The 27402-nt window shown below is 47.6% G+C and overlaps 1 protein-coding gene across 1 annotated transcript; it reads left to right on the forward strand.

The window, feature by feature from the left end:
• LOC146356106 (uncharacterized) lies at positions 1-25808 on the forward strand. The gene is made up of 12 exons (XM_084830015.1): positions 1-10; positions 1047-2855; positions 4651-4729; positions 10644-10842; positions 14941-15034; positions 18624-18953; positions 19383-19484; positions 19653-20239; positions 20447-20558; positions 21361-21446; positions 21648-21768; positions 23957-25808. Exons 1-12 carry the CDS (start codon positions 1-3, stop codon positions 25141-25143), a joined length of 4716 nt encoding a protein of 1571 aa, XP_084686141.1. The 3' UTR covers positions 25144-25808.
• The last annotated feature ends 1594 nt before the right edge of the window (positions 25809-27402 follow it).

Raw genomic sequence — 27402 nt, forward strand, 5'->3', positions numbered from 1 at the left:
ATGATTCTGAGTAAACGCACTCAGAATTGTATCCGGTCCCATTTCCAAGAAGTTCATCCTGGCATGGATGGGGCTATTCCGATTAGATGTACCAAGAAGCTGCCTTGAGAATTTTGTGTGGGAAAGCTGTGTATACTTTTAACAAATAAATAATCTCAGCCCTCTAAGGTAGTCTTGGCTTAGAGATATTGGGGATATTCATAGGACACGCTAACCCACAGTCATAGCTGTTGTTGAACCGTGGGTTGGTTGTTGAACCATCAGCCCTCACTCAACCACTCAGTGTGGGTTAGCATGTTGCGTGGACCCCGGCGCTGACTGGTCAAAGGCTTCCTGAAAAACTACATAGGTGGCAGTTGGGCCTCAGTCTCTATGGACTCAGTCCAGCACTCTGCACAATACTGGTTCTCAATTACTGCCACCCAATATAATTCGTTTAATACCTTTTGTTTCCATTTGGTCACTCACAGCTGCCATTATTTATTTTTACTTCATTTCATTAATCATGCACTTTTGCCCTGCTCTTCAGCCAAGAAGGCTCCCAGGTGGTTTGCGTACAATTAAGAACATACAATACCGTCCCATCTCTTCCTAGGGAATTTCTACATGAGGCTGTTATCCCACATCTTTACCGGGGCGTCTGTTTCCCGACTAAGATCGGCTCCTGTACACGTCCTTTTTTCCAGGAATTTTCTTTCTCTGCTTTTCTATATGTTTCATTATACAACCTCTATATATCGCTGTGGTATAGCAGAATTGCTCACTTACACAAGGCTTCTATGGTAGGACCCAGAAAATATACCAGACTTCCCTCATTAGGAAAAAAGCACACGTTGCAAAGAGAGGAACAGGCCGTTGAGGACGATGACGTCATGTAAAGGCCCTGCAAACTACTGTGACTGAGTAATCAGCAATGCACAATAACAGCCTCATGTAGAAATGCTCCTAATGGAATAGCTGCTGCTACAGGACTGTTCACTGCTAGTTCTTTGATTTCAGGCTCTGCTTTTCCTTCTGCTGCTACCAATTGTCCCTCTTCCTTCCAGAATGTGATGGGCAGGAGAGTGAGAATGGAGGAAAGCCATGCAAGGTGTTGTCAGAAGGAGCCAGAAGTAAACCATCAGAGTGCTTGGAGGGTGGAGAGTGCTTCACTCAGAAGAGACACCTCACTTCTCATCAAGCAACTCACCCAGAGGAGAAACCATGTGGAAAGAGCTTCGCTGAAAACCCAGCCCTCATGCACCATCAAAATATCCACACTGGAAGGAAACTGTTTCAATGCTTGGCGTGTGGAAAGAGCTTCAGTGAAAAAAAAAGTCTCCTGTATCATCAGAGAGCCCACACGGGGGAGAAGCCATTTAAATGCTTGGAGTGTGGGAAAAAATTCACTCAGAGATCAAGCCTTTTGTCACATGAAAGAATCCACACAGGGGAGAAACCATTTCAGTGCTTGGAGTGTGGAAGGACCTTCAGGTGGAACCCATGCCTTATATTACACCAAAGAAGTCACACAGGGGAGAAACCATATCAGTGCTCTGAGTGTGGAAAATATTTCGCTCAGAGCTCACACCTTATGGAACATCAAAGAATTCACACAGGAGAGAAACCATTTCAATGCTTGGAGTGTGGAAAGAGCTTTAGTAGAAACTCTAGCCTTGTGTATCATCAAAGAATCCACACAGGGGAGAAACCATTTCAATGCCTGGAGTGTGGAAAGAGCTTCACTGAGAAGAAGCAGCTCATTTCCCATCAAGCAACTCACACAGAGGAGAAACCATTTACATGCTTAGAGTGTGGAAAGTGCTTCAGTAGAAACTCTGGCCTCGTGTACCATCAGAGAATCCACACAGGGGATAAACCATTTAAATGCCTGGAGTGTGAGAAGCGTTTCAGGAGTAACTCACGCCTTATATTACACCAAAGAACTCACACAGGGGAGAAACCATTTTCATGCTTAGAGTGTGGAAAGAGCTTCGGTTTAAAGAGACGCCTCATGTCCCATCAAAGGATTCACACCGGGGAGAAACCATTTCCATGCCTAGAGTGTGGAAAGAACTTCGGTTTAAAGAGACACCTCATGTCCCATCAAAGAATTCACACAGGGGAGAAACCATTTTCATGCTTAGAGTGTGGAAAGAGCTTCACTCAGAAGACACACCTCACTCGTCATCAAGGAACGCACACAGGGGAGAAACCATTTACATGCTTGGAGTGTGGAAAGCGTTTCAGTAGAAACAGTCATCTCAGGTACCATCAAAGAATTCACACAGGGGAGAAGCCGTTTAAATGTCTGCAGTGTGGAAAGAGCTTCACTGAAAACACAGCCCTCATGCAGCATCAAAATATCCACACAGGGGAGAAACCATTTAAATGCTTAGAGTGTGGGAAAAGCTTCAGGTGGAGCTCAAATCTGTTATTACACCGAAGAACTCACACAGGGGAGAAACCATTTCAGTGCGTTGAGTGTGGAAAAAGGTTCACTCGGAAGATACACCTCACTCGTCATCAAGTAACTCACACAGGGGTGAAACCCTTTCAGTGCTTAGAGTGTGGAAAGAGCTTCAGTGAAAAAAGAAGCCTCTTGCATCATCAAAGAACCCACACAGGGGAAAAGCCATATCAGTGCTTGGAGTGTGGGAAAAAATTTGCTCAGAGGTCAAACCTGACATCACACACAAAAACACACACAGGAGAGAAACGATTTACGTGCTTAGAATGTGGAAGGAGTTTCAGTTTAAAGAGAGACTTTAAATTCCATCAAATAATGCATGCAGAAGAGAAGGAACTTGAGAGCTTGGGTGTGGAAAGAGTTACAGTAGGAGATACAACCTTAGTCCACATCAAAGAAGAGGGGGAATAATTTAAACATTTGGAATTTGTAAGGAGTCTCCATTTGGTCAACTCCTTTACTGGATATCAAAGAATTCACCCAAGCAAGAAACCATATTAATGGAAAGAAGTTCAAGAAGAATGGAAACCTTCGCAGATGTCAGATAATTCATTTATTCATTCATTTATTTTGCATTTCTTAAGTGCCTTAAACATCTTCTTGTCTGACCTGCAGTATCCAGTGGATAGTGGATTACACTATAGGGCTGCTATAGGCCCCTCCTTCCCCGCAACAGCCCCTTCCACCTCATAATATATGAGAGGTGCGCACACAAAGCTGTGCAATCTCGGCTACATTAAAATCTTCGATGTCTCCATTTCTTTCTGTGGGCGGCTCTCACGTCCACCCCTGGGGACTTTTAAAAATAGCAACTCATTTCAAAAGTAGCTTCTCACCTATCCAGATAATGGTTGGAGGTGATCTTTATGTGTCTCAATGTGTCTGTTTTGCCCTCCCAGTCATTTTTCAGATATTTTTTCCCTCCAACTCACTCAACAGTCTGTGTTGTTATTATGGGGCTGTCTCCGAGTTCTTTCACCCTCTAAGGGTTTTCTTTTTTCTGGAGATTATATTGTGCTTGTGTGTATGTTTGGGTTACTCCAGGCCTTCTCCTTGTTGTTGGTGATGGATTTTTGGTTATATATGGATGAGCATGGGAAGACTCGAGTCATTATTCACATTAACAACAGGTGATGGACCCAGATAAACAGAGATGGAAATAGATGCAGTTAGGACACCATTTGGCCCTATTGGTATGGATACTTTTCAGCTTCTGCAACCTGAGGATCTGAACAAATGTCTTGGAGGACTGAGACCTCTGGCCTGTATCCTAGGTCCTTGCCCACCATGGCTTTTAGAGTCTGTGTGATCAGGGCTGGGTGTCTGGATCTCGGAATAATCCATCTTTCTTTGAGGGAGGGAATAGAGCTGACTGCCCCTGAAAAGGTGGTGGTTGGGCCCAATATGAAAAAAAGCAAATCTAGACCCCTCAATCTGTGCTTGCTCTATGTATGGCCTTCAATTTCTGAACATGGTTCTGGATCACGTGGGGGGAACCGCTTTCGGGGGACACAAGGACCATTAACACCTTGGGCAATTTGGTTGTTTAGCATCTTTGGCAGGGGATTGGTTGCCTCTTTGGTCCTTTGCCTGAGATAGAGGATATGGAGCCAAGTGGGGGGATATGGGGGGAGTGTGGAGAGGAATTGGTGAAGTGATCGGTGGGGGGAGATCTGGTGTTGGGAGGTGGGCTAGCCAGGTAAGGGGACCGCGGCCCAGACAGTGCCGTGTTCCGGTGCTCCCCACACCCACAGGTTTGGTGGCTGCCCTGGGGTCACCGAATGCTGCTTTTAAATACCAGATCAGCGCATAATAAGATCTCCCTCATGGTCCATAATCTCACTGTGGATGAGGCAACTGATCTGGCATGCATAACAAGAACTAGGCGGGCAAAGTGGGAGGAGGTGGGGATTCTGCTGGCGTACCCCCCACCCACTACGCAGTAGTCTCCCTGGCTGATCTGACAGCGATGGTCTCAGCTGTGATACTGAGGTCCCGCAGGCTGCTGGTTTGGGGAACATCCACATTCATGCCAAGGGCACCTTGTCCAGCGCAGCTCAGGATTTACAACCGTGGGACTGTCCCAACATGACCTCAGCTCAGCTCATGCAGCAGGGCACACACTGAACTTTTTTCAGCTGGTCATGAGAATGGGGACCTGAAGGTGGGGGACTTTGAACTGGTCCCTTTGTCATGGTCAGATCACCTGCTGAAGTTTAGGCCGATGGCGCTTTCCCCTCTGCAAGGGTGGGGGTCTGTTAAGATGACCGACCCCGGAAGGTAACGGATACAGATGGTTTCCAGAGGGAGCCTAGGAGGTTTTCCGACTGGTGCTCCTGTCGAAATCCTGGTCGATCTGTGGAATGCAGGAGTGACTGGGGCAGTTGACACGATTGCTCCTCAGCACCCCCCTCATATTTGAGCCCAGCAGCTCCAAGAACAGCTTGAGTTCCGATGGAGGAAAACTCCAAGTGGATGTTATCAAACAGTGGTAAGTGTCTATGTTCAAGGATACTCCAGGGCAGTTAAGGCACCAAAAAACACAATATTCTCTGTTTCTGTTAAGTCCTCTATGTGCCGCCCAGCAGAGCATTTTAGGGTTGTCCAGGGCTTTTTTCATGCTGGCCCTGAGGCCACGATGGACCCATCAAAGACCCACCATGACCTATTTGCAAGGCATTTTCCTGATAAAATATCTTGCATCCACCGGGACTTAGACTCCAGGGTTGTAGCAGGTAATCTAGTTGAGGTATCTAGAACATAGTCCTGTCCAATTTTGTTGGATGAATTTAAGATGGTACAGTTGAGGACATTGAGAAGGTGCTTGGACAGTTCAAGTAACCAATTCCGTATTGGATCTTTGCCCCTCTTGGCTTATAAAAACCAGCAGGGAGAGAACAGCCGGCTGGGCCAGGGAGGTGATTAATGCCTCCTTGCAAGAGGGAGTAGTCCTAAGCCACCTAAAAGGGGTTGGGGTGAGGTCAATCCTGAAGAAATCCTCTCTGGACCTGGACGACCTTAACTTTAGGCCAGTGGCCTAAAGGACCTTTCCTTGGCAAGGTCCTTGAGTGGGTGGTGGCCAACCAGCTCCAGACACTCATGGATGAGGCTGATTATCTAGATCCATTTCAGCTGGGTGTCAGCCCTGGTTTGGGCATGGAAATAGCCTTCTTGCTGTGTATAATGATCTGTGTCCAGAGAGAGACAGGGCGAGTGTGACCCTGTTGATTCTCCTTGATCTCTCGGCAGCTTTTGATACCATGGACCATGGTATCCTTCTGGGGCAACTGTTTTGAGTTGGAAGTGGGGAGTACTGCATTGTGGTGGTTCCGCTCCTACTTGGATGGTTGGCTCTAGAAGGTGGTGCTTGGGGGATATTGCTCATCCCTGTGGACTCTCCAGCATGGGGTTTCTCAGGGCTAGGTTTTGTCCCCCATGTTATTTGTCTCCTGGGAGGTAGGACCACTCTGGAACTAATTCCAACTCTCCTGCAAAATTGGACTGGCCAGACCTGGCCTTCCAGTCCGCTAAAATACCAAGTAGCCACCCTCCTAGGCCAAGAGGCACTGAAATAGCACTGAGGTTATGCAGAGAAAATCACACCAACTAAAAGTTGGATAAAGGTTTATTAAGGTAAAAATAAAGGGGTAGAGGGAAAGGGAAGAATGGAAGTAGCAAGTTGCGCAAGAGGGTACAAAGCCAAATTACTTAAACATACACAGCCTTATAAACGCACACCCAAGCAAAATAATAAAGCTACCTGGCCTATCCTTAACATACCTAAGTATGGGTCTCCCAGGGTAGCAACAAGCTGTTAGTGGGTCCAGAACCCCCAGGATGAAGGGAGATACTACTGCTCCACTTCAGCCTTCTCTAAAGCCCAACCCTGGCAACTCTGGGGCAGATTTCCCTTAGCCAATCGCCGGCTCAGCCCCTGGGTGGGCCACCCTTGCCTCCAAGAGGCTGGAACTCCCCACCAAACCCAGCTGTTGTCACTCCCCAATTAGCAGGGACTGTGCCTTGGGCAAAGGGCCGAGTAGCCTCTAGATAACATAAAATTCCGGGTGGTTGCATTAGAGGGAAAAACACAGCCTAATCTCACGATAGAAAACAGGCCATTATTCTTGACAACATGCAACTCTACTTCTCCATTTCATCTTCTTCAGGTGGGGTCGTGGATGTGCTAAATTGGTGCCTGGCTGTGACAATAGATGGATGAGGGCTAATGACCTGAAACCCCATCCAGAAAAGACTGAGAGGTATTAGTGGGTGGTACTGCTGGCTGGATGGAGGGTGCTCAGCCTGCTCTGGGTGGTGTTGCATTCCCCCTGAAGGAGCAGGTTCATAGCTTGGGGGTTCTCCTGGGGCCATCTGTCTCAGGTGGGGCTCAGGTGGCATGGAGTGCCTTCTACCAGCTTCAGCGGGTGGCCCAGCTCCATGCCCTATCTCCACAGGGATAACCTGGCTACAGTAGTCTATGCTCTGGTAAGATCCAAGATCAATTACTGCAATACCCTTGACGTGGGGCTGCCCTTGGAGGCTGATCAGAACCTGGAGCTTGCGCAAAATGCCAAAATAACAAGGACCAGAAGATCTGAGCAAATAACACCAATTCTGGCCCACTTGTGTTGGCTGCCTGTATGTTTCCAAGCCCAATTCAATGTGCAGGTTTTAAACTATAAAGCTTTACGTGGCTTGGAACTGCAACTGAGCAGGGGGTTGGACTCAGTGGTCTTATAGGCCCCTTCCAAACCTACTATTCTATGATTCTATACCTGATAGAGCACCTCTCCGAAAATGAACCTACCTGGACACTATGATCAACATCTGAGGCTGAGTGCCTCCTCTGAGGAAGACTTGGAAAGTGGTAACAAGGAAAAAGGCCTTCTCAGTGGTGGCCCACCAGTTATGGAATTCTCCTGCCACTGAGGTCTACCCAGCACCAATACTGTCATCACTTCAGTGCCAGCTTACGACTGTTCTCTGCTCCCAGCATTGTATGGCATATGATTGGACATTTATGTGAGTTTTATCTATCAGGTCCAGTATTGTAACTGTTTTAGCTGTTTGCATTGTGTTAAATTTTGTATGTTAGAGATTTTATGTTATATTTTTATTATCTTGTATTGTGGTGTGCACTTTTTGTGAACCACCCAGAGAGCTTTGGCTATAGGGCGGTATAGAAATAAGATAAATAGCAATGATAATAATAAAAACCTCTCAAATCCAGGTTGGAAGATAGCGATTATTCAGATCCATTCCACTCCTAGAACCAGGTTCAGGCCTGGTTTAGGGACAGAAAAGTCCTTAGAAGGCCTGGTAGATGGCTCATCCTGGGGAATGGGTGCGGGGAGTGCAGCCCTGTTAGCTTTCCTGGACTGTTCTTTGGCTTTTGATACTGTCCACCATGGTCTCCTGGACTGTCCAGCTGGGGTGAATTTGGTGGGCGATGGTGTTCCGGTGGCTGTGGTCCTACCTGGCTGATCAATCTCAGAAAGGGGCGCCCAAGGGTTTCTGCTCTGCCATGTGGTCTTTGGCTTGTGGAGGAGTACAAGGCTCTGTATCCCCCCCGCCATCAATTAATATCTACATGAGGGGTGGGCAACCTGCAGCCCCCTGGTGCATCCCCACCAGCTCAGCCCCTGACCAAATGGCATTGGTAGCACTACAGAGCACCCCAAAGCCCATGTTTGCCTTGTTTGCAAGGTAAATTTGACCTTTTGACAGCTTGCCCACATGAGGGGTGGCAACCTGTAGCCCCCTGGTGCGTCCTGACCACCCCAGCCCCTGAAGGAATGGCATTGTTAGGCAGTAGTGTAGTGGCAAAATAAGAGGTGCAGGGTCCCTTCACGGCAGTCACAGCCACACCCCTTCTAAGATTATATAGCCTTGTAAGATATACAGCCTTCAGCTGGGATCCAAAAACAGTGCAGCTGAGAGTAAGGCAGGGGCATTTCAATTGGACGTCCGAGAAAAAATGCAGGGGCGTTAAAATCTTTTTCACTCACCCACTCACTCAAACATGAACATTTGGGGTTTTCAAAATATACTCTATGGAAGCTTCACCCCCTCAACTCAGCCCTCATGGACAGATCCCTTCTCGTTTAAACAGTCCCCTTGCACACTCCCTTAGTGCCCCAACATTACCCTTCCCTAAGCTCCTTCATTAGATCTCTCCCATCCCGCAACAGTAACGTCCACACACCCAGCGGGATTGAACTACAGCTACACACACACACCTCCTTTCTCCCCTCCCTCCAACTGATTTTTTCCTGTTTCCCTTCCCTGCACCAGGGTTTGTTTGCCCAGCTACATGCCAACTTTGTACCAAAAATTGTAGCTGACAGAGCAGGTTGCATTTGGCAATTCCGCTTACTGTAGAAATTAATGTTCAAGAATTAACGCTGCAAAGCAATGGGTGTTTATTTCGAATTAAATTTACAGCGCTCTTGGGAAGGCCGCTAAGGCTGCAGTCCTAGGCGCACTTACCTAGGAGAAAGCCCAACTGGCCACTGAAAATAGTGGGGCTGACTTCTGAGTGAACACGCATAGGATTGTGTGATAAATCCTAAAAACTGGCACAAGCCAACTCTTACAATGAATATCAATAATTCAATAGCTGAACAAGACATCATCTTGCTTCTCATTTGCACCACCCATCTGCCTCCCTCTTTTTCATGTTCATCAAGATGCGAAAGAAACTTTTCCATACAATTTCTCCACCCCCGCCCCCACCACTGTAAAGCACAAAAAAGGCGCCAATCCTAAACACACTTACTGAGGGAACTGGTGTTTTGCTGTGGCCCTGTTCTCCTTTCCTGCCCTGGGATTGTGGGAGTGGGATAGGATGGTGCTCTAGCTGGCTCTGGCTGCTGGTACTGGGGTGAAGTTTGGAGATCTGCCAAGAACAAGTTTAAGCATCAGAGGTTTTAAGGGTAATGCAGTAATAACCCCTCCCCCCCCCCCCGGCCACCACCACAAACCTCAGTTAAGGGTATGTAAATGAGCTTTATGTGTGTTTTTCAATAAAAGGCGCAAAACAATGGGAGCATATTTTCAAGAGGAGGACAAGGGTCTAGGCCATTCACATCTCCACACACTTACTTCCTAAAGGCACATTATATCTAAATGGTGTCAGGAAAAAGGAGAACATAATAATGGTAATAATAATAGCTTGTATAATCAAACATTAAGGCTCAAACAGCTAGGTAACTTTAGCTTATAAATTAAATTTAAATTTAGATTGTAAGCTTCTAGGAGCAGAGACCTGGCTTTTTTGCTTATGATTCTCTGTAAAGTACCCCATATATTGTAAAAACCAAAGTCTGTGCATCTTCTGGAAGGGGCTGAAGACATGTTTTATTCAAACTGTCTTTTGGTGACCAGCAACAGGGAAGATTGATTAGCATGTTGTTACCAGCCCTGAGCCTTTGGGATGAAGTACCAGCAATTTAAGTACCAGCACCAATTTAAGTACCAGCACCACATCCTAACTGTGGTGCTGGAGAAGACCCTTACGAGTCCCCTGGACTGCAAGGAGGTCAAATCAGTCCATCCTAAAGGAAATCAACCCTGAGTGCTCATTGGAAGGACAGATACTGAAGCTGAAGCTCAAATGTTTTGGCCACCTAATGCGAGGAGAAAACTCCCTGGAAAAGACCCTGATGCTGGGAAAGACTGAAGGCAAAAGGAGAAGGGGACGGCAGAGGGTGAGATGGCTAGATAGCATCACCGATGCAATGAATATGAACTTGAGCACACTCCGGGAGAGAGCGCAGGACAGGAAGGCCTGGCGTGCTATGGTCCATGGGGTCACGAAGAGTCGGACACGACTGAACGACTGAACAACAACAAAGACTATACATCCAATCAATTAATTAAATAAATAATACATCAGATACGGACAACGATGATGATGTGTTTTTTTCTATCTCAAATAAAATAGTGACCCTGTCATATGGATAGAATAAAACCTCATGGCCATGGGGCTTACTCTGAAGTATGGGTGCTTACTCTTAAGTAAGCGCAAAGCAAATATATAGAGGAGATGCGGGGGGGGGGGGAGAGGGAGAACAAGAGAAAAGCTGCTTTACTTACAAATTTATTTAAAGACCATCAGGACTAACTGCTGCAAGCAATAGCAGCGGCAGCAACTGCTCTAGGGCTCTTCCAGCAGCCTGCTCTGCCCCACCAGTAAACGATGGCTGCAGCGCCTCGCCTCCGTTGCCCCGCTGCCATGGCCAGCAGCAGCAGCAGGCCCGAACAGGTGGCGAGGGCAGCGTGGGCATTCAGGCATGGAGCGGGGCCAAGCCGAGAAGCTGAGAGCTGAGGAGAAGAGGGGGTGCCGAGAGGAGGCTGCAAAGCTCCCTCAGCCTCCATCTCTCGTCCCCTTTGTCTGGCCGGCTCTGCTGTAAAGGACTTCCTCTGCTCCCTCTGCCTCCCCTAGCAGACTGCGACCCGGCTGGGGGCTGGCTTCAATAAAAGTGCAGGAGCGAAGCCCCGGTGCGACCCGCCACCACTACGCCCATTAGGGCTACAGACCAGCAAATGCCCATGGTTACACTTTCTGCAAGGTAAATTTGACCTTTTGAGGGCTCCCTAGCTGCCACGGAGCCCTTAGCTCTGAGACGTCCATCTGCAGAGCGAGGCCTTCTCCGTGTCCCAACGTGTCCTCGGCTCAGCTCATGCAGCAGGGCATGCTCTAGACTTGGCTTTTTCAGCTGGTCATGAGAACAGGACCGTGGAGACCACCGGTGCTGCCATGGCACAGGCAGTCTCCCTGCCAATGCCTCGCTCTGAGGAAGGACCCCTCAGAGCAAGGCCATGAGGGGGAAGCAGCTGGAAGTGGGGAGGAGGATGAGGATGGTCCTTCCTCCCACCTCAGGCACCAGGAGGCCTTGCACAGGCCCTGGCCATGGGTCCCTCCCAGACACTGGGAGGCCCTGCTATGCCCCACCTTCTTCGAACATTCAGTCCAGACCCATAATACCCATGAAAATGGCCAGGGGCGGCCCGTCCATATAGGCAAACTAGGCGATTGCCTGGGGCGCCAAGTGAAATGGGGCACCAAATTCAAGGGGGAAAATCCATTTTAAAAAATACAAATAAAACAACGAAGATGTCATTATTTCAGTCAACATGCAGATACAGAGGCAGTATGACTGAGGGTGTGGAGGTGAGCAAGGGACTGACTGGGGTTGGTGGGGTTATGTCAGGCTGCCCGCCCACCTTTGGGACCCGGTCCTCTGCAGGTGATGCTGGATATACTCCTGCTCCGCTGCTGCTCCCAGTTGGAGGCAGGGAGTGAGATGTCTCCCTCCCCCTGAGAGCAGCCGCTTCCTCGTAGGGCTGGTCCTAGGGGCTGGCGGCACCTCGTTGGCTGCGTCTCCCCGAGGATGCAAAGGGGACCCTTCTTCCAGGGACCTCCCTTGGGCGCTGTGGATGGGACTTCAGTTCTTTCCCAAAGCGGACGGCTGTGCTCGTCTCCTTTGTTGTTTTTATCAGACCCTCTGGGCCGATACAGGGCTTAGTTAAAAAAAATAAGATTTGGGGATGTATTTTTTTTACAAATGAAGATATTTGTGCTTCCAAAGATGGGGTGGGGGGGAGGTTGCCTCTTCATTAAATGGAAAAGAGGGGCAAAATGTTTCCCAATTTGCCAAAATCCTCAGCCTTGATCTGCCCTAGGGGGCGCCGATCACACAGGTTGCAGAGGGTGCCAGTTGCTGGCACCTAGTCTAGGGTGGCCCCTGGAAACGGCGGTTTTTAGACCCACTCCAGCAGCCAGTACAGCAGGCCAGCAAAAAGAAAACCTGTGCATGAATCTGAGCAGATGGCTGAGGGCAGGGTGGTGGTGGTGAATCATCTGAGTTCAAGCATGGTGCCCAGTTTGATAGGTCACAAGTTGTGTCGGCTTGTGTCTGGATGTTTTCCTTCGCCCTTTCCTTTATTTTGAACGGGTTGAACGGGAGGCTGAATGACCAACACACACACACATGAACACAGTCAATCTCGTTTAATGAATTGTGCACGTGGAGTGTAAAGTGATGCACACTGGGGCAAAAAATCCCAACTTCAAGTATAATCTGATGGGATCTGAGCTAGTGGTGACCGACCAAGAAAGAGATGTGGGGGTTGTGGTGGAGAGCTCCATGAAAGTGTCATCCCAGTGTGTGGCTGTTATAAAAAAAGGCAAACTCCATGTTAGGCATAATTAGGACGGGAACTGAGAATAAAGCTGCCAATATCATTCTGCCTTTAGGCAAATCTATAGCTCAGCTACAGTTATAATACAATACTCGATAGAGTTGTGGTCATAGCACCTAAAAAAAGATATTGTCAAGCTGGAAAACATGCAGGAAAAGGCAACTCAAATGATCATGATCAAGGGGCTAGAGCATCTCCCCTATGAGGGAAGGTTACAACAGCTGGGATGGTTTAGCTTGGAAAAAAGGAGGCTAAGGGGAGATGTGCTAGAGGTGTACAAAAGTATGCATGGTGTGAAGAACGTGGATAGAGAGACCTTTTTCTCCCTCTCTCCAAATGCTAGAACCCGAGGTCATCCCATGAAGCTTAAGGGGGGAGGAGAAGACTCGGAACAGATCAAAGGACCAATTTGGATGGCTTTGAAAGGGGGTTAGACAAATTCCTGGAGGATAAAGCTATCAATGAGCTACTAGTCCTCATGGCTATATGTTTGTTGTTTATTCGGTCAGTCGCTTCCGACTCTTTGTGACTTCATGGACCAGCCCACGCCAGAGCTTCCTGTCGGCCGTCGTCACCCCCAGCTCCCCCAAGGTCGAGCCCATCACCTCCAGATCATGGCTATATGCTACCTCCATTATCAGGGGCAGTGTGCCGATGTACACCAGTTGCTGGGGAACATGGGCAGGAGAGTGTTGCTGCACTCACGTCCTGCTTGTGGGTTCCTAGTCAACAGCTGGTTGGCCATTGGGTGAACAGAGTGCTGGTCTAGATGGACCCTTGGTCTGCTCCAGCAGGGCTCTTCTTATGTTCTTACATTCTTATGATTTAAGGATGTGATCCAGAGTGAGAGTTTGAGGGGACGGTGTAAAAGCCAGAACGGAATGGAATGGGCTGGAATGCCCAATTTTCATTAAAAAAAACAAACAAACATGCCAGAAATAGTGGCATGTGTTAGAAATACTTGAAAACAATATTTTAAGACTAAAACCCTTGCAATATTGTATTATTATTAACCCCATAATGCCCAGAACACACCTGGAATAGAAGGGAATGGCCCGGAACAAGACACTCCTGAATGAGCAAAATCAACGAAACCCACCAGTCACACATAACCCCATGGGAGGATGCAACAAGCCACAAAACATCCACAGAAACCATATTTCAATAGCTGTTCTGGGCCATAATCCGTATTGAAGTGAAATGTCCCAGAATGGCAACTTCCAAGTGAGCCAAATCAACCAGACTTGCCAGCCACACACTACTAGATGAGACAGATATAATACGCTGCAAAAGTTCCATGTACACCACATTTCAATGGCCATTCCAGTCCATAGTCTCTATTGCGCAAAGCAGGCTGGAACGGCAATTTCCGATTGAGCAGTTCAACCAAACTCACCAGTCATACCGGACTAGATGGGACAGATGTAATGCTCTCCAAAACATCCATGGAAACCATGTTTCAACAGCCGTTCTGGGCCATAGTCCGCATTGCACAAAACAGGCCAGAACAGCAACCTCCAAGCGTGCCACATCAACCAAACTCACCAGTCACACCGGATTAGATGGGATTGATATAACAAGCTCAAAAACCTCAACAGAAACCATGTTCAATAGCCATTCCGAGCCGTAGTCCATATTACAGAAAATAGGCCAGAACGGCATCTATGAGTGAGGCAAACCAACCACATTCACCAGCCACACATTACTGGATGGGACTGTTGTAATAAGCTCCATAACGTCCACGGAAACCACGTTTCAATACCTGTTCCGTGCCACAGTTCTATTCCCAAACCATTTAGCTTCCCACTAGCCGACTTACACACACAGGGAAAGATGAAGGTGACATGCTGCAAATGTTTTCAGTGGTAAATTAAGCAAATCTAATGTTGATTGTTTTAGCAGTAGACAAATTTAATTAGATTATGACTGCATAATTTTGGACTAGGCTAGGGTGCTTCTTTTCCCATGTAGGATTATAATATTATGTGTCTTGTTCATTTGCTTGTAAGAGATCCCCCAGAAAATCAATGCCCATTCATTACATCACAGCAGGGGCTACAAGGAGTGAAATCCCAGTGTGCACCAAAAAGGGAGTGGCACAAATAAACCCCTGGAAGTTTACAGGATCGGGACCACACTTCACACGCAGCCTCCCCTAGTCTGGAGGCACCTGATGCACCATCAAAACCCTGCACAATTACCTCAGAGGAGGGAAAATCCCAGGTGCAACCAACAGAGGACGCCTCCGAGGTGCAGAGCGATGGTGATCTCAAACGCTCTTGCAGCACAACTCTGTAGGTGACCAGAGGATGCCTGCGAAGACGCCTGTGACTTGCAGAGGTCGCCTGCGAGGTGCAGAAGACGCCTGCAAGAATGCCTGTGAGGTGTAGAGTGGCGGCGATTTCAAACACTCTTGCAGCACAACTCCATCGGTGACTAGAATAATCCATGGTGACCCCAGATTACATGATAACCCATGATGGGTTAAATAAACCCTAATGCAGACCATGGGTTAGCAGAGTAAATTATTTCAGCCAAATAAGCCATTGTGGGTTAAAACATTCCCGCAGATGGTATGATAACCCACCATGGGTTACGTAATCCATCATGGCTTCTTTAACCCATCGTGGGCTATCGTGATATCCGAACCCAGTCTTTACCTCATGCTTCCAGGAACATAATAGTTATTTAATTGCTACATTTATATCCCACCTACCTTCAAGAAGCTGATGGTGAAATAGAATGGTCTCCCCCCATTTTGTCCTTGCAACAACCCTGTGTGGTCAGTTAGGCTGAGAGATGTGAATGGCCAAAGGACTGGGACTCCTTTGCAGCGAGTGGGACTCCCCCATCTTAGTCTGATATTTTAAGCATAAAGCACACCACACTTATGGGCTTTGTTGGAAATGTTCTCTGCAGATCTTCCCTCTGGATTCTGTAGAAGTTTCATGATTAACTGCATCAGTTCCATCTACTAAAGTGGAGCATTTGATTAATTTCATTGACTCAGAAGTTGCCATTCTGGGTTCTTTACCCACAGCACTTTGTGGTTCATTTTGCTCACCAAAACAGACTACGGCCCGGAACGGCAACTGAAACATGGTTTCCCTGGAGGTTTTCGAGCTTATTACATCAGTCCCATATAGCACTGTGTGACTGGTGAGTTTGGTTGATTTGGCTCACTAGGAAGTTGCCATTCTGGCCTTTTTGCGCAGTAGGGACTATGGCCTGGAATGGATATCGGAGCATGGTTTCCGTGGAGGTTTTGGAGCTTATTACATCAGTCCCATCTAGTACTGCGTGACTGGCGGGTTTGGGTTTTTTAAATCAATTTTTTAATTGTGTGTTTTAACAAAACAAAACGGACAAACAAACAAAAAACATAACAAAACCAAAAAAAATAAAAATATAACAACATATTCGAAGATCCTCAGTTTCAAATATTACAATATTCTCCGGAGAAAAAAAGAGAAAAAGAATAAGTTACATGTAAACTTCAGTAAAAGAAGACCAGATATCCAAATAGAAATCCATTTGCAAGTTACGCCCATATACCACTCTTTCAAATGTTGCTAGCCTTCAATCCATTGCATTATAGGCAGTGAGCTTTTATCCTTCCAGTATCATAGTATCAGTCTTTTAGCAACCACAAGGGTGCAAAAGATCCATTGATGCTGACAATGTGTTGCATTCCAAAAAGCAGGTAAGTAATTTAAGAGAACATTTACATCAGCAAATATTAAAGAGCTTTCCAACACAAAACGTATCCGTATAATAACTTCCTCCCAAAAGGAGGCAACTATTGGGCATTTCCAAAACATATGAATAAGAGAAGTGTTAACTGCATTATACCTCCAACAATTAGCCGAGTTTGACAAACCTTTATTAAAGAGATGTTGTGGTGCCCAATAGACCTGAAACAAAAGTTTTTACTGAATAAGGCGTAACTGAAGATCCATAGAGATATCCAATACAGATGCCAAAACAGCAGTCCATTGATTAGACAAAACAGGACATTCCAGTACCTGTTCCATTCCTGCTGTAGACCACAGGTATCATATTTATTCATTGATAATAAATATTTGTAAACACAAATGTTAGGTTGAGATATCTGGTCAGCTTCAATAAGTGTTTCAAAGGAGACTCCGAGGCAGTAAAAGGAACAGGACCAAATCTACATACTAACAAATGTTTCATTTGCAAGTACTGCCATTCCGCCATAGCAGGCAAATCAAATTTATCTCGCAAAGTAGAAAATAACAAAAAATCATCATCAGCACCCAATAATTGTTCCAGGGTAAAGATCATTTCATCTGTCCAGGTCCTCCTCAAAAACATTTTCTGTCCAGTTCTTAAATCTGGATTTCCCCATTAAGTCAGTTTAGCATAAGAAAATGGGTTAAACTGTAACTGGTGTGACTTGATACACTACACATCTCTAACTGCCAGGACTGTAGGAGGAGCTCTATCTTCCTTAATATGCCTAGAACCTAATGCCATCCATTGAGAGAGAGGCTCCAGACAAGAAGATTCTAACGCTGACCAAGGTGGAAAATAAAATCTGAGTGGAAAAGACCAAAATTTAGTACAGGTCAGCAAGTAAGCCCAATGACATGTAGCAAGTTCCGGAAAAACGAACCCACCTTCATTAATTGGAAGTTGCATCCTTCTCAAAGATATTCTTGGTGGAAAGGAACCCCATAAATTTTTTTCAAACAAAGCATGATGTTTTTGAAAATGTTTGCCAGGTATAAGTATGGGGATCCCATGTATAACATAAATAATTTGAGGTATAGTATTCATCTTAAATGCTTTACCCTTACCCCATAAATTCAACTTTAAATATGCCCATTGATCTATATCTCGTGAAATCAACTTATTTAAATATAACCGAATCATTTGAGATATATCTAGAGATAATTATTCCCAATAAGTAATAGATTCTGGGCACCGTCAAAATTGCCAGTTGGCTAATACAAGACTGGCGGGTTTGGTTGATTTGGCTCACTAGGAAGTTGCCGTTCCGGCCTATTTTGCGCAATACAGACAATGGCCCGGAACAGGTTTCAGAACGTGGTTTCCGTGGACGCTTTGGAACTTATTATATCAATCCCATCTAGTACTGTGTGACTGATGGGTTTGGTTGATTTCACTCACTGGGAAGTTGCCGTTCTGGCCTGTTTTCCAGAATACAGACGATGGCTCGGAACAGCTATTGAAACATGGTTTCCATGGATGTTTTGGGGCATATCGTATCTGTCCCACCTAGTTCGGTTTGACTGGTGAGTTTGGTTGGCTTGGCTCACTTGGAAGTTGCCGTTCTGGCCTGTTTTGCACAATACAGACTGTGGCCTGGAACGGCTCTTGAAACGTGGTTGACCTGGAAGTTTTGCAGCGTATTATATCTTTCCCATCTGATAGTGTGTGACTGGCAAGTTTGGTTGATTTGCCTCACTTGGAAGTGGCCATTCCGGGCCATTTTTCTTCAATACGGACTATGGCCCCGAACGGGTATCGGAACATGGTTTCTGTGGACGTCTTGTGGTTCATTGCATCCATCCCATGGAGTTATGTGTGACTGGTGAGGTTGACTGATTTGCCCATAGGGAAGCATCCCTTCCGAGCCATTCCATTCTGTTCTGGATGTGTTCTGGGCATTATGGCGTTAATAGTACACTATTGCAAGGGTTTTAGTCCTAAAATATTGTTCTCAGGTGTTTCTAACACATGCCACTATTTTTGGCATGCTTTTAAAAAAATATAAATGGGCTGTTCCAGCCGGTTGCATTCCGGCTTTTACACTGTCCCGAGTTTGAGTGTTAACACCATAACCTTAGTCTTTCTCTCTCAGCGAGAGGTTCAGACTAAGGGGTTAAACTGAGGAGCGCTGGATTCCTAGAGCAGCGTCCTCCTGCTCTGCCCCTCTCCTCCACGTGGGGCGGAGCGTCCTTCGGTTTCCCCCTTGCAGCGGGACCTGGTGAGCTCTCTTTGCATGGGGGCGAGGGCGACCCCCAGGGCTGCAGTGGGGGCTTGGTGGAGATGCCGGCTAGGCAGGCAGCGAGGGGCGATGGAGACCCCCCGATGGGGAGAGAGGCCTCCGCGCCCGCAGCCCCCCAGGCAGCTGCCGACCGGGCTGCGGGGGACGACGCAAAGCCCGCCCCGTCTCCCCCCGAGGGGCCCGGCCGCGCAGCCGACCCGCTCCGGAGGGCCTTTCCTCCCTGCGGTGAACGGAGGGTCCCCGCAGCATCTCCCTGGGGATTCATGCAAGATCCCTCCCCTTTGCACGGGCTGCAGCCGGGTTCGAGCTGGCTCACGTCTTCATGGCGGGCTGCAGGAAGGGGGCTGGCGGTGTGTGGGGGGTGCTGTGGGGGAAGGAAGGCGAAGCGGGGAGAGGCCCCGAGACGGAGGGAGAGGCCTCCGCGCCCTCGGCCCTAGATCCACCTCCACGGGGACATGGAAAGACTTCCTGGGGTAACAGAGTATAACGTGATGAAGATCAGGGATCAGGCAAGCGACACAACTGCATGCAGCGAGGATCAAGATAAAGATGTAGGGAAGTTCTTACTCATCCCTCCCATGGTTAAATCATTTATTGTGAAATTTGAAAAACCAACAGACACACATTTTTATATGTATATATATATTTAAAAGCCCTTGGCTCAGCCAGGAAGATGCGGATGTGAGGCTGGGGGCTGAGAACACTCCCCCTCCTGCCCCCGCATTGCAGACAGCCCCTTGATGGAGCGTCTGCCCTGCTCTGGGATAAACTGGAGGGTCCTGACAGCATCTCCCTCAACAGAAGATGCTGTCTGGGGATGGATTGAGACTGGTGGGCAGGGACGCTGTGCTTGCACTGCTGTTCTCACCAGATGAAGGCTTTGGACTGTGAGTTTCGGGTGAAGGAACCTGTCTTCTATCTCGCCCCAGTCTGTAGTTTCCACTGGAGTCTTGGCAATCACCTGCCTTTCCTATTGGGAGACGACCTGGTCTTGATCAGAAACTTGTCTGCTTTTCCGTTGTAAAATATCTTCCTTCCTGCTTCAAGCATATAATTGTTTACTCACAGAACATGTTGCGTTGCAGGAGCCGGCAGCACAGCTGATTCAGGCAGCCCTAGAACTTGGCGGAAGGGTCAGAAGACAGGAACTGTTGCTTGTCCCAGAGCCCAGATCAGAGATGCAGGACTCAGCTGGCCCAGGAGCAGGAAAAGGCTCTGATGTCATCAAGGCTGAGAGCAGTGCAGACTTCTGGGAAGGTGCCGTCCAGAGCATGCTGGGGGAAGACACCCTCAGCTCAGACGTGCAGCGCCAGCGCTTCAGGCAGTTCCACTACCGGGAGGCCGAGGGGCCCCGAGAGGTTTGCAGCCGACTCCACCGTCTCTGCCGTCAGTGGCTGAGGCCGGAGCGACACACCAAGGCTCAGATCCTGGACCTGGTGATCCTGGAAGAATTCCTGGCTGTCCTACCCTTGGAGATGGAGAGCTGGGTCCGGGAATGTGGGGCGGAGACCAGTTCCCAGGCGGTGGCCCTAGCAGAAGGGTTCCTCCTAAGTTGGGTGCAGGACAAGAAGCAGACAGAACAGCAGGTGAGGCTGTTTCATCCTGGGAGGTTCAAAGGGCTGGGAAACGTGGCAAGGATGTCATAAGAGCCCCCATCTCTTGCTGACACTTTCTGGAAATCACCCAGGGTGGTTCTCCTCTGACCGAAGACTTGTCTGGCATGTTCCTTTCCTGATCCCTCTCTCTCCCTCCCTCCCTTCCCTTCCCTTACCTCTCTGTTCTCTCTGGGTCAGGATTCCCTTGCAGAAGAGGCCACGGACTTCCCTGAGACAGATATGGCTCCAGCAGACACCAGACAGGAGCCGCTGACCATGCTGGGGGGCGACAGAAGTGCCACCTTGCTGGGTGAGGATTCGGGGGGAATTTTTCACCGTGGGATCCAATCTGGGTTAAATGTGGGGTATGTGTATAGTAAAGAAGTAGACCGGTGCAACAAAACATTGTAGTGTGGAGTGTTTCCGTTCAGGGTCCCATTCCCCACACCCCAGTTTTCTTATCCTTCTCCCCTCCAAGAGTCAGTCAGCAATCTGCCCACGGAGCATCCCAGTTCCTCAAAGGCTGTTTTGGGCTATTTCCTCCCCACTCCATTTGGCTTTCTTTTTTCTCATCAACTCGGATTTTCCTGAGAGGGGGAGGTGGACACACAGGTGCCCAAATCTCAGCTTCATTAATATCTGGGATTTCACTACTGATATATAAAGGCAGCTCTCACGTCCGTCCTTCCTTGTGAGCAATTCGAAATAACTTCTTAGTGTGAACCAGGAACTGACGTAGGCAGACAGTGAGAGGGTTCCCTCTACCCCTTTGTATATCTGTGTCTCTCTTCCTCTGTCCTCCGCCTCTTCACCGCCACATCCTCCACCCCATTCTCCCTCCCACCAGGTTATCCCCCCCCCCCCCTTCAGTGAGATAACCGTCCAAGGCCACTGAGTCCTGGTTCAGCCATTTTGATGGGTCTGGGGCCCCTCAGGGTCTTTTCCTTAAGATTTTTTGTTGAAATGCAATGTCAGGGGTACCCCAAATCTGTTGACCCTCCCTGTTGTGTGGAGATGGTGCAGTTGGGACTACATGAATTAGAGGCAGACTTGAATGGGAAATGGAGTTGATAGTAAATTAATCCTCCGTTAATCTTCTGTGTCCCTCACAGGAGATGTATTGAGGATGGAGGCAAAATATAGTAGCTCGTCCCTTCGTCGTGGTGGGCCGGAAACAGCTTCAGTGCGACTGGATCAGGTAAGGGGAATGTCCGCAGGGGAGGGGGCAGCCTGGGTGCCTCTTTGCCCTGCACATCTCCTGGCCCAAACGGATCTGTTCCTTTGCTTCTCCCATCAAAGTTGCCCACAAAGGAGGCTGCAGATGCCACCTGGAAGGTTTAGCCCTGGCACAATAATTTTTGTTCCTGATTGTGCTCCCAGATGACGTTTCCTCTTCCAGGTGACCTTCAAGGAGGTGGCTGTCCATTTCACTGAGGAGGAGTGGGCCCTGTTGGATCAGGACCAAAGAGCCCTGCACAGGGAAATCATGGAGGAGAATTTGGGGATCACGGCCTCTTTGGGTAAGGCTCCTCCATTTTCTGGGTTGATACAATCAAGTTAAAAGGGATGAAAAAGATTGTAGCCTCTTTCTGCACTCTTGCTCCATTTTAGTAGCCAGTATCCTCTTCCTGTTTGAGTGGTTTCTGGGGTCTCTTCTGAGGTCTCTGCTGAAGCTCTCTTTGCTTGGTGGACCTTTGCCAAAGCCACAGTAGATGATGTCAGGCCTGGATGCCAGTGGTTGCATCTGGTGGAATTGGATTGGATGCCTGAAGGCTCCATTCACGCATACAGGCTTAGGAACATAAGACGTTGGAAAAGGCCAAAGGTCCACCATGTTGCTTCCCCCAAAGGCCAGCCATAGGCTCCCCCAAAGGCCAGCCATAGGCTTCCCCCAAAGGCCAGCCATAGGCTTCCGAGAAGCCCAGAAGGAAGGTGTGCCTCCATCAGCCCCATCCGGTTGTTGCTGCGGAGTGGCTGGTAGTCACAGACCGAGTGGCTTGGTTCAGACAGCATGAAAAGCCTCACTCAAAGGTTCAGTATGCGTTGAGTGTGCATTGTTGTTGAACCGTGGGTTGTTGTTGAAACGTGGGCTATGTACTTGTCTGAACCCAGTTGCACTAACAAAGCAAGATTTGTTAACCACAAACAACCCATAAAGAGAACCCACTTTTTTGTTGCGTTGTGAACTGTGGGTTGTTCATGATTAACAAACCATGGTTTGTTAGCACGGCTGGGTTAAGACAACACAACAGCCCACGGTTCAACAACCCACACTCAACCCATACTCAACCACTGAATGTGGATTATCATGTTGCCTGACCCCAATCACTGCCTCTAAAGAGGGAGGATTGTGACTTGGGAACAAGCCTCGTTTAATTTAATGAGACATGATTCTGATTAAACACAGGAAGAATTGTGTCCAGTCCCACTTCCAAGAAGATTATAGCAGCGTGGATGGGGCTATTCCGATTAGATTTGTTTGTTTGTTTGTTTAAAATATTTCTTGGCTGCCTTTCAGGGCAGAAGCCCTCCCAAGGCGGCTTACAGCAATAAAATACATAAAAACAGTTAAAACATTAAAAGTGATAAAAACATTAAAACAATTAAAACAACAATAAAAGCCAACAATAAAACGCAAACAGAATCATCTCCACTCCCACTTCTACAAAGTTCATAGCGGTGTGGCTGGGGCTATTCCGATTAGATGTAGCAAGAAGCTGCCTTGAGCATGTTACGTTGAAAAGCCGTGTATAGTTTTAACAAATAAATAATCTCAGCGCTAGAAGGTAGCCTTGGCTTAGAGTTATTGGGGATATTCATAGGACACGCTAACCCACAGTCATAGTTGTTGTTGAACCGTGGGTTGGTTGTGGAACCCACGGTTCAACAAACAACCCACAGTTCACCATCAGCCCTCACTCAACCACTCAGTGTGGGTTAGCAGGTTGTGTGGACCCAGGTGCCGACTGGTCAAAGGCTCCCTGAAAAACTACATAGGTGGCAGTTGGGCCTCAGTCTGTGTGGACTCAGTCCAGCACGCTGAACAATACTGGTTCTCAGTTACTGCCATCTAATATAATTCATTTAATACCTTTTGTTTCCTTTCAGTCACAACTGCCATTATTTATTTTATATAATTTCATTTACTATTTAAGCATTTTTGCCCTGATCTTCAGTCAAAAAGGGTCCCAGATGGTTTGTATATAATTAAGAACAAACAGTACAGTCCCATCTCTCCCTCTGCTATAACCTAGGGCATTTCTACGCGAGGCTTTCATCCCACACCTTTACCAGGGCTTCTGCTTCCGGACTAATATCAGCTCCTTCACACATCCTTTTTTCCAGGATTTTTCTCTCTGCCTTTCTGTATGTTTCATTATACAACCACTAGATGGTGCAGTGGTATAGCAAAATTGCGCATTTACACCAGGCTTCTGTGCTGGGACTCAGAAAAAATACCAGATTTTCCTCATTAGTGTAAAACGTGATAATGGTTGCAAAGAAAGGAACAGGCCGTTGAGGATCATGACACCATGTAAAGGACCTGCAAACTACTGTTACTGAGCAATCACCAGCACACAATAAAAGCCTCATTTAGAAACGCTTCTAATGGAATAGCTGTTGCTACAGGACTGTTAACTGCTAGTTCTTTGATTTCAGGCTCTGTTTTTCACTTCGGCTGCTACCAATTGTCCCTCTTCCTTCTAGAATGTGACGTGCAGGAGAGTGAGAATGAAGGAAAACCATGCAAGGTGTTGTTGGAAGGAGCCAGATGTCAACCATCTCCATGCTTGGAGGGTGGAGAGTGCTTCACTCAGAAGAGACACCTCACTTCTCATCAAGCAACGCACCCATTGGAGAAACCATGTGGAAAGAGCTTCACAAAAAACCTAGCCCTCATGCACCATCAAAATATCTACACAGGGAGGAAACCATTTCAGTGCTTGGAGTGTGGAAAGACCTTCAAGAGGAACTCATACTTTATATTACACCAAAGAAGTCACATAGGGGAGAAACCATTTCAGTGCTTAGAGTGTGGAAAATATTTTAGTAAGAACTCACACCTTATGGAACACCAAAGAATCCACACAGGGGAGAAACCATTTCATTGTCCGGAGTGTGGAAACAGCTTCACTAGGAAGATACAACTCATTTCTCATCAAGCAACTCACACAGAGGAGAAACCATTTACATGCTTGGAGTGTGGAAAGAGCTTCAGTAGAAACTCTGGCCTCGTGTACCATCAAAGAATCCACACAGGGGACAAACCATTTAAATGCCTGGAGTGTGAGAAGAGCTTCAGGAGTAACTCAAGCCTTGTATTACACCAAAGAACTCACACAGGGGAGAAACCATTTCCATGCTTAGAGTGTGGAAAGAGCTTCAGTTTAAAGAGAGGCCTCAGGTCCCATCAAAGGATTCACATAGGGGAAAAACCATTTCCATGCTTAGAGTGTGGAAAGAGGTTCAGTTTAAAGGGAGACCTCATGTCCCATCAAAGAATTCACACGGGGGAGAAACCATTTCCATGCTCTGATTGTGGAAAGAGGTTCAGTTTAAAGAGAAACCTCATGTCCCATCAAAGAATTCACACAGGGGAGAAACCATTTAAATGCTTAGAGTGTGGGAAAAGCTTCAGGTGGAGCTCAAATCTTTTATTACACCGAAGAACTCACACAGGGGAGAAACCATTTCAGTGCTTGGAGTGTGGAAAAAACTTCACTCGGAAGATACACCTCACTCGTCATCAAATAACTCACACAGGGGAGAAACCATTTCAGTGCTTGGAGTGTGGAAACAAATTTGTTCAGAGTTCAAACCTGACATCACACAAAAAAACGCACACAGCAGAGAAACTATGTACATGCTTAGAATGTGGAAAGAGTTTCAGTTGAAAGAGACATTTCAAGTACTGTCAAATAATGCATGCAGAGGACAAGGAATGTAAAAGCTTGGGTGTGGAAAGAGTAATAGTAGGAGATACAACCTTAGTCCACATCAATGGAAAGAAGTTCAAGAAGAATGGGGACCTTCGCAGATATCAGAGAATTCATTTATTCATTCATTTTTTTTGCATTTCTTAGCTGCCTTAAACAGCAATTTGTCTGACCTGCAGTATTCAGTTTGCATTACACTGCAGGGCTGGCATAAGCCCCGCCCTCCCAGCTACAGCCTCCTCCGTCCCATAATATGAAAAATGACCTGCTTTTGCTTTGGAACTTGTTTAAGCAGAGTGATTTTAAAAATGTTTCACTTTTCATAAGAACTGATTTCGAAAGAGCAGGAACCCTTCTCTAAGATAGTAATCTATCAGGTTACTTCCTTTGCGGGGTGGGGGAGGTGTGGACACAAAGCTGTGCAATCTCGGCTACGTTAAAATCTTGGATTTCTCCATTTCTTTCTGTGGGTGGCTCTCATGTCCATCTCTGGGGACTTTTAAAAATAGCTTCTCATTTCAAAAATCACTTTTCACCTATCCAGACAATGGTTGGAGGTGGTTTTTATGTGTTTCTATGTGTCTCCCCCCCTCCCCAGTCAATTTTCAGATTTCGTTTCCCTCTGAATCACTCAAGGGTCCGTGTTGTTATTATGGGGCTGTCAGGGAGTTCTTTCACCCACTAAGGGTCTTCTTTTTCCTGGAGATTTTATTGCACTTGTGCCTATCTTTGGGTTCCTCCAGGTCTTCTCCTTGCTGTTGGAGATGGAGTTTTGGTTATATACGGATGAACATGGGAAGACTCGAATTGGTATTCAGATTAACGACAGATGATGGTTTCATGTAAACACAGATGGAAAGAGATGCACCTAGGACACCATTTGGCCCTATTGGTATGGATACTTTTCAGCTTCTGCAACCTGAGGATCTGGACAAACGTCTTGGAGGACTGAGATCTCCGGCCTTCATCCTAGGTCCTTGCCAACCATGGCTTTTAGAGTCTGCCAGGAGAGGGCTGGGTGTTGGGATCTCAGACTAATCCATCTTTCTCTGAGGGAGGGAATAGGGCTGACTGTCTCTGAAGAGGTGGTGGTTGGGCCCAACCTGAAAAAAAGCAAATCTAGACGTGTGCTCATTCCATGACTGGCCTTCACTTTCTGAACATGGTTCTGGATCATGTAGGCAGCAACTCCCTGTCAGGGACAACATGGTTCTGGGCCATGTGGGGGGAGCTGATTTGGGGGGACACAAGGGCCTGGCCAACCCACCTGATCCCTTGGCCTGTTTTGATGTTTAGCATCTTTGGTGGGGGGTTGGTTGCTTCTTAGGTCCTGATTGTGTGCCTGACATAGAGGATATGGGGCAAGTGGGGTGATACGGGGGGGGGGGGGATTGATGCAGTAACATATAGGGGGAGATCTGGTGTTGGGAGGTGGGCTATTGCAAGTAAGGGGATCGTAGCCTACACAGTGCCATGTTCCAGTCCTCCCCACGTGTGCAGGTTTGGTGGCTGCCCTGTCAGCTTGCCCTGGGGTCTCTGAATGCTGCTTTTAAATGCCAGATCAGTGCATAATAAGATCTCCCTCATGGTCCATAATCTCACTGTGGCATGTATAATGAGACCTGGGTGTGTAAACTGGGAGGAGTTGGGATTCTGCTGGCATACTGCCCAGTCGCTGAGGCAGTACGCCAGTACTATGATGTGGTGCTGAGGCCCCCGGGCGGCTGGTTTTGGAGAACATCCACATTCACGCCAAGGGCACCTTGCCTGGGGTGGCACAGGATTGACGACTGCAAGACTGTTCCAACATGTCCTCGGCTCAGGTCATGCAGCAGGGCACGCTCTAGACTTGGCACTTTCAGCTGGTCATGAGAACGAGGACCTGAAGATGGGGGACTTTGAACTGGCCCCTTTGTCATGGTCAGATCACCTGCTGAGGTTTAGGCTGATGGCGGCTTTTCCCCTCTGCAAGGGTGGGGGTCCATTAAGATGGCTGGCCCTTGGAGGCTAGCAGATGCAGACAGTTTCCAGACGGAGCCTAGGAGGTTTTCCGACGGATATGGCTGGCGCTCCTGTTGAAACCCTGGTCGATCCATGGAATACAGAAATGACCAGGGCAGTTGACACGATCCTCCTCAGCACCCTCCCCATAGTAGAGCTCCAAGAGCTGCATGAGATACCCTGGAGCTGAGAGCACCAAAAGAAAAGAGGCATCTT

This window comes from Heloderma suspectum, chromosome 2, assembly GCF_057233095.1.
Source record: "Heloderma suspectum isolate Gila_16-S chromosome 2, 16-S_ref, whole genome shotgun sequence".
NCBI lineage: Eukaryota > Metazoa > Chordata > Lepidosauria > Squamata > Helodermatidae > Heloderma > Heloderma suspectum.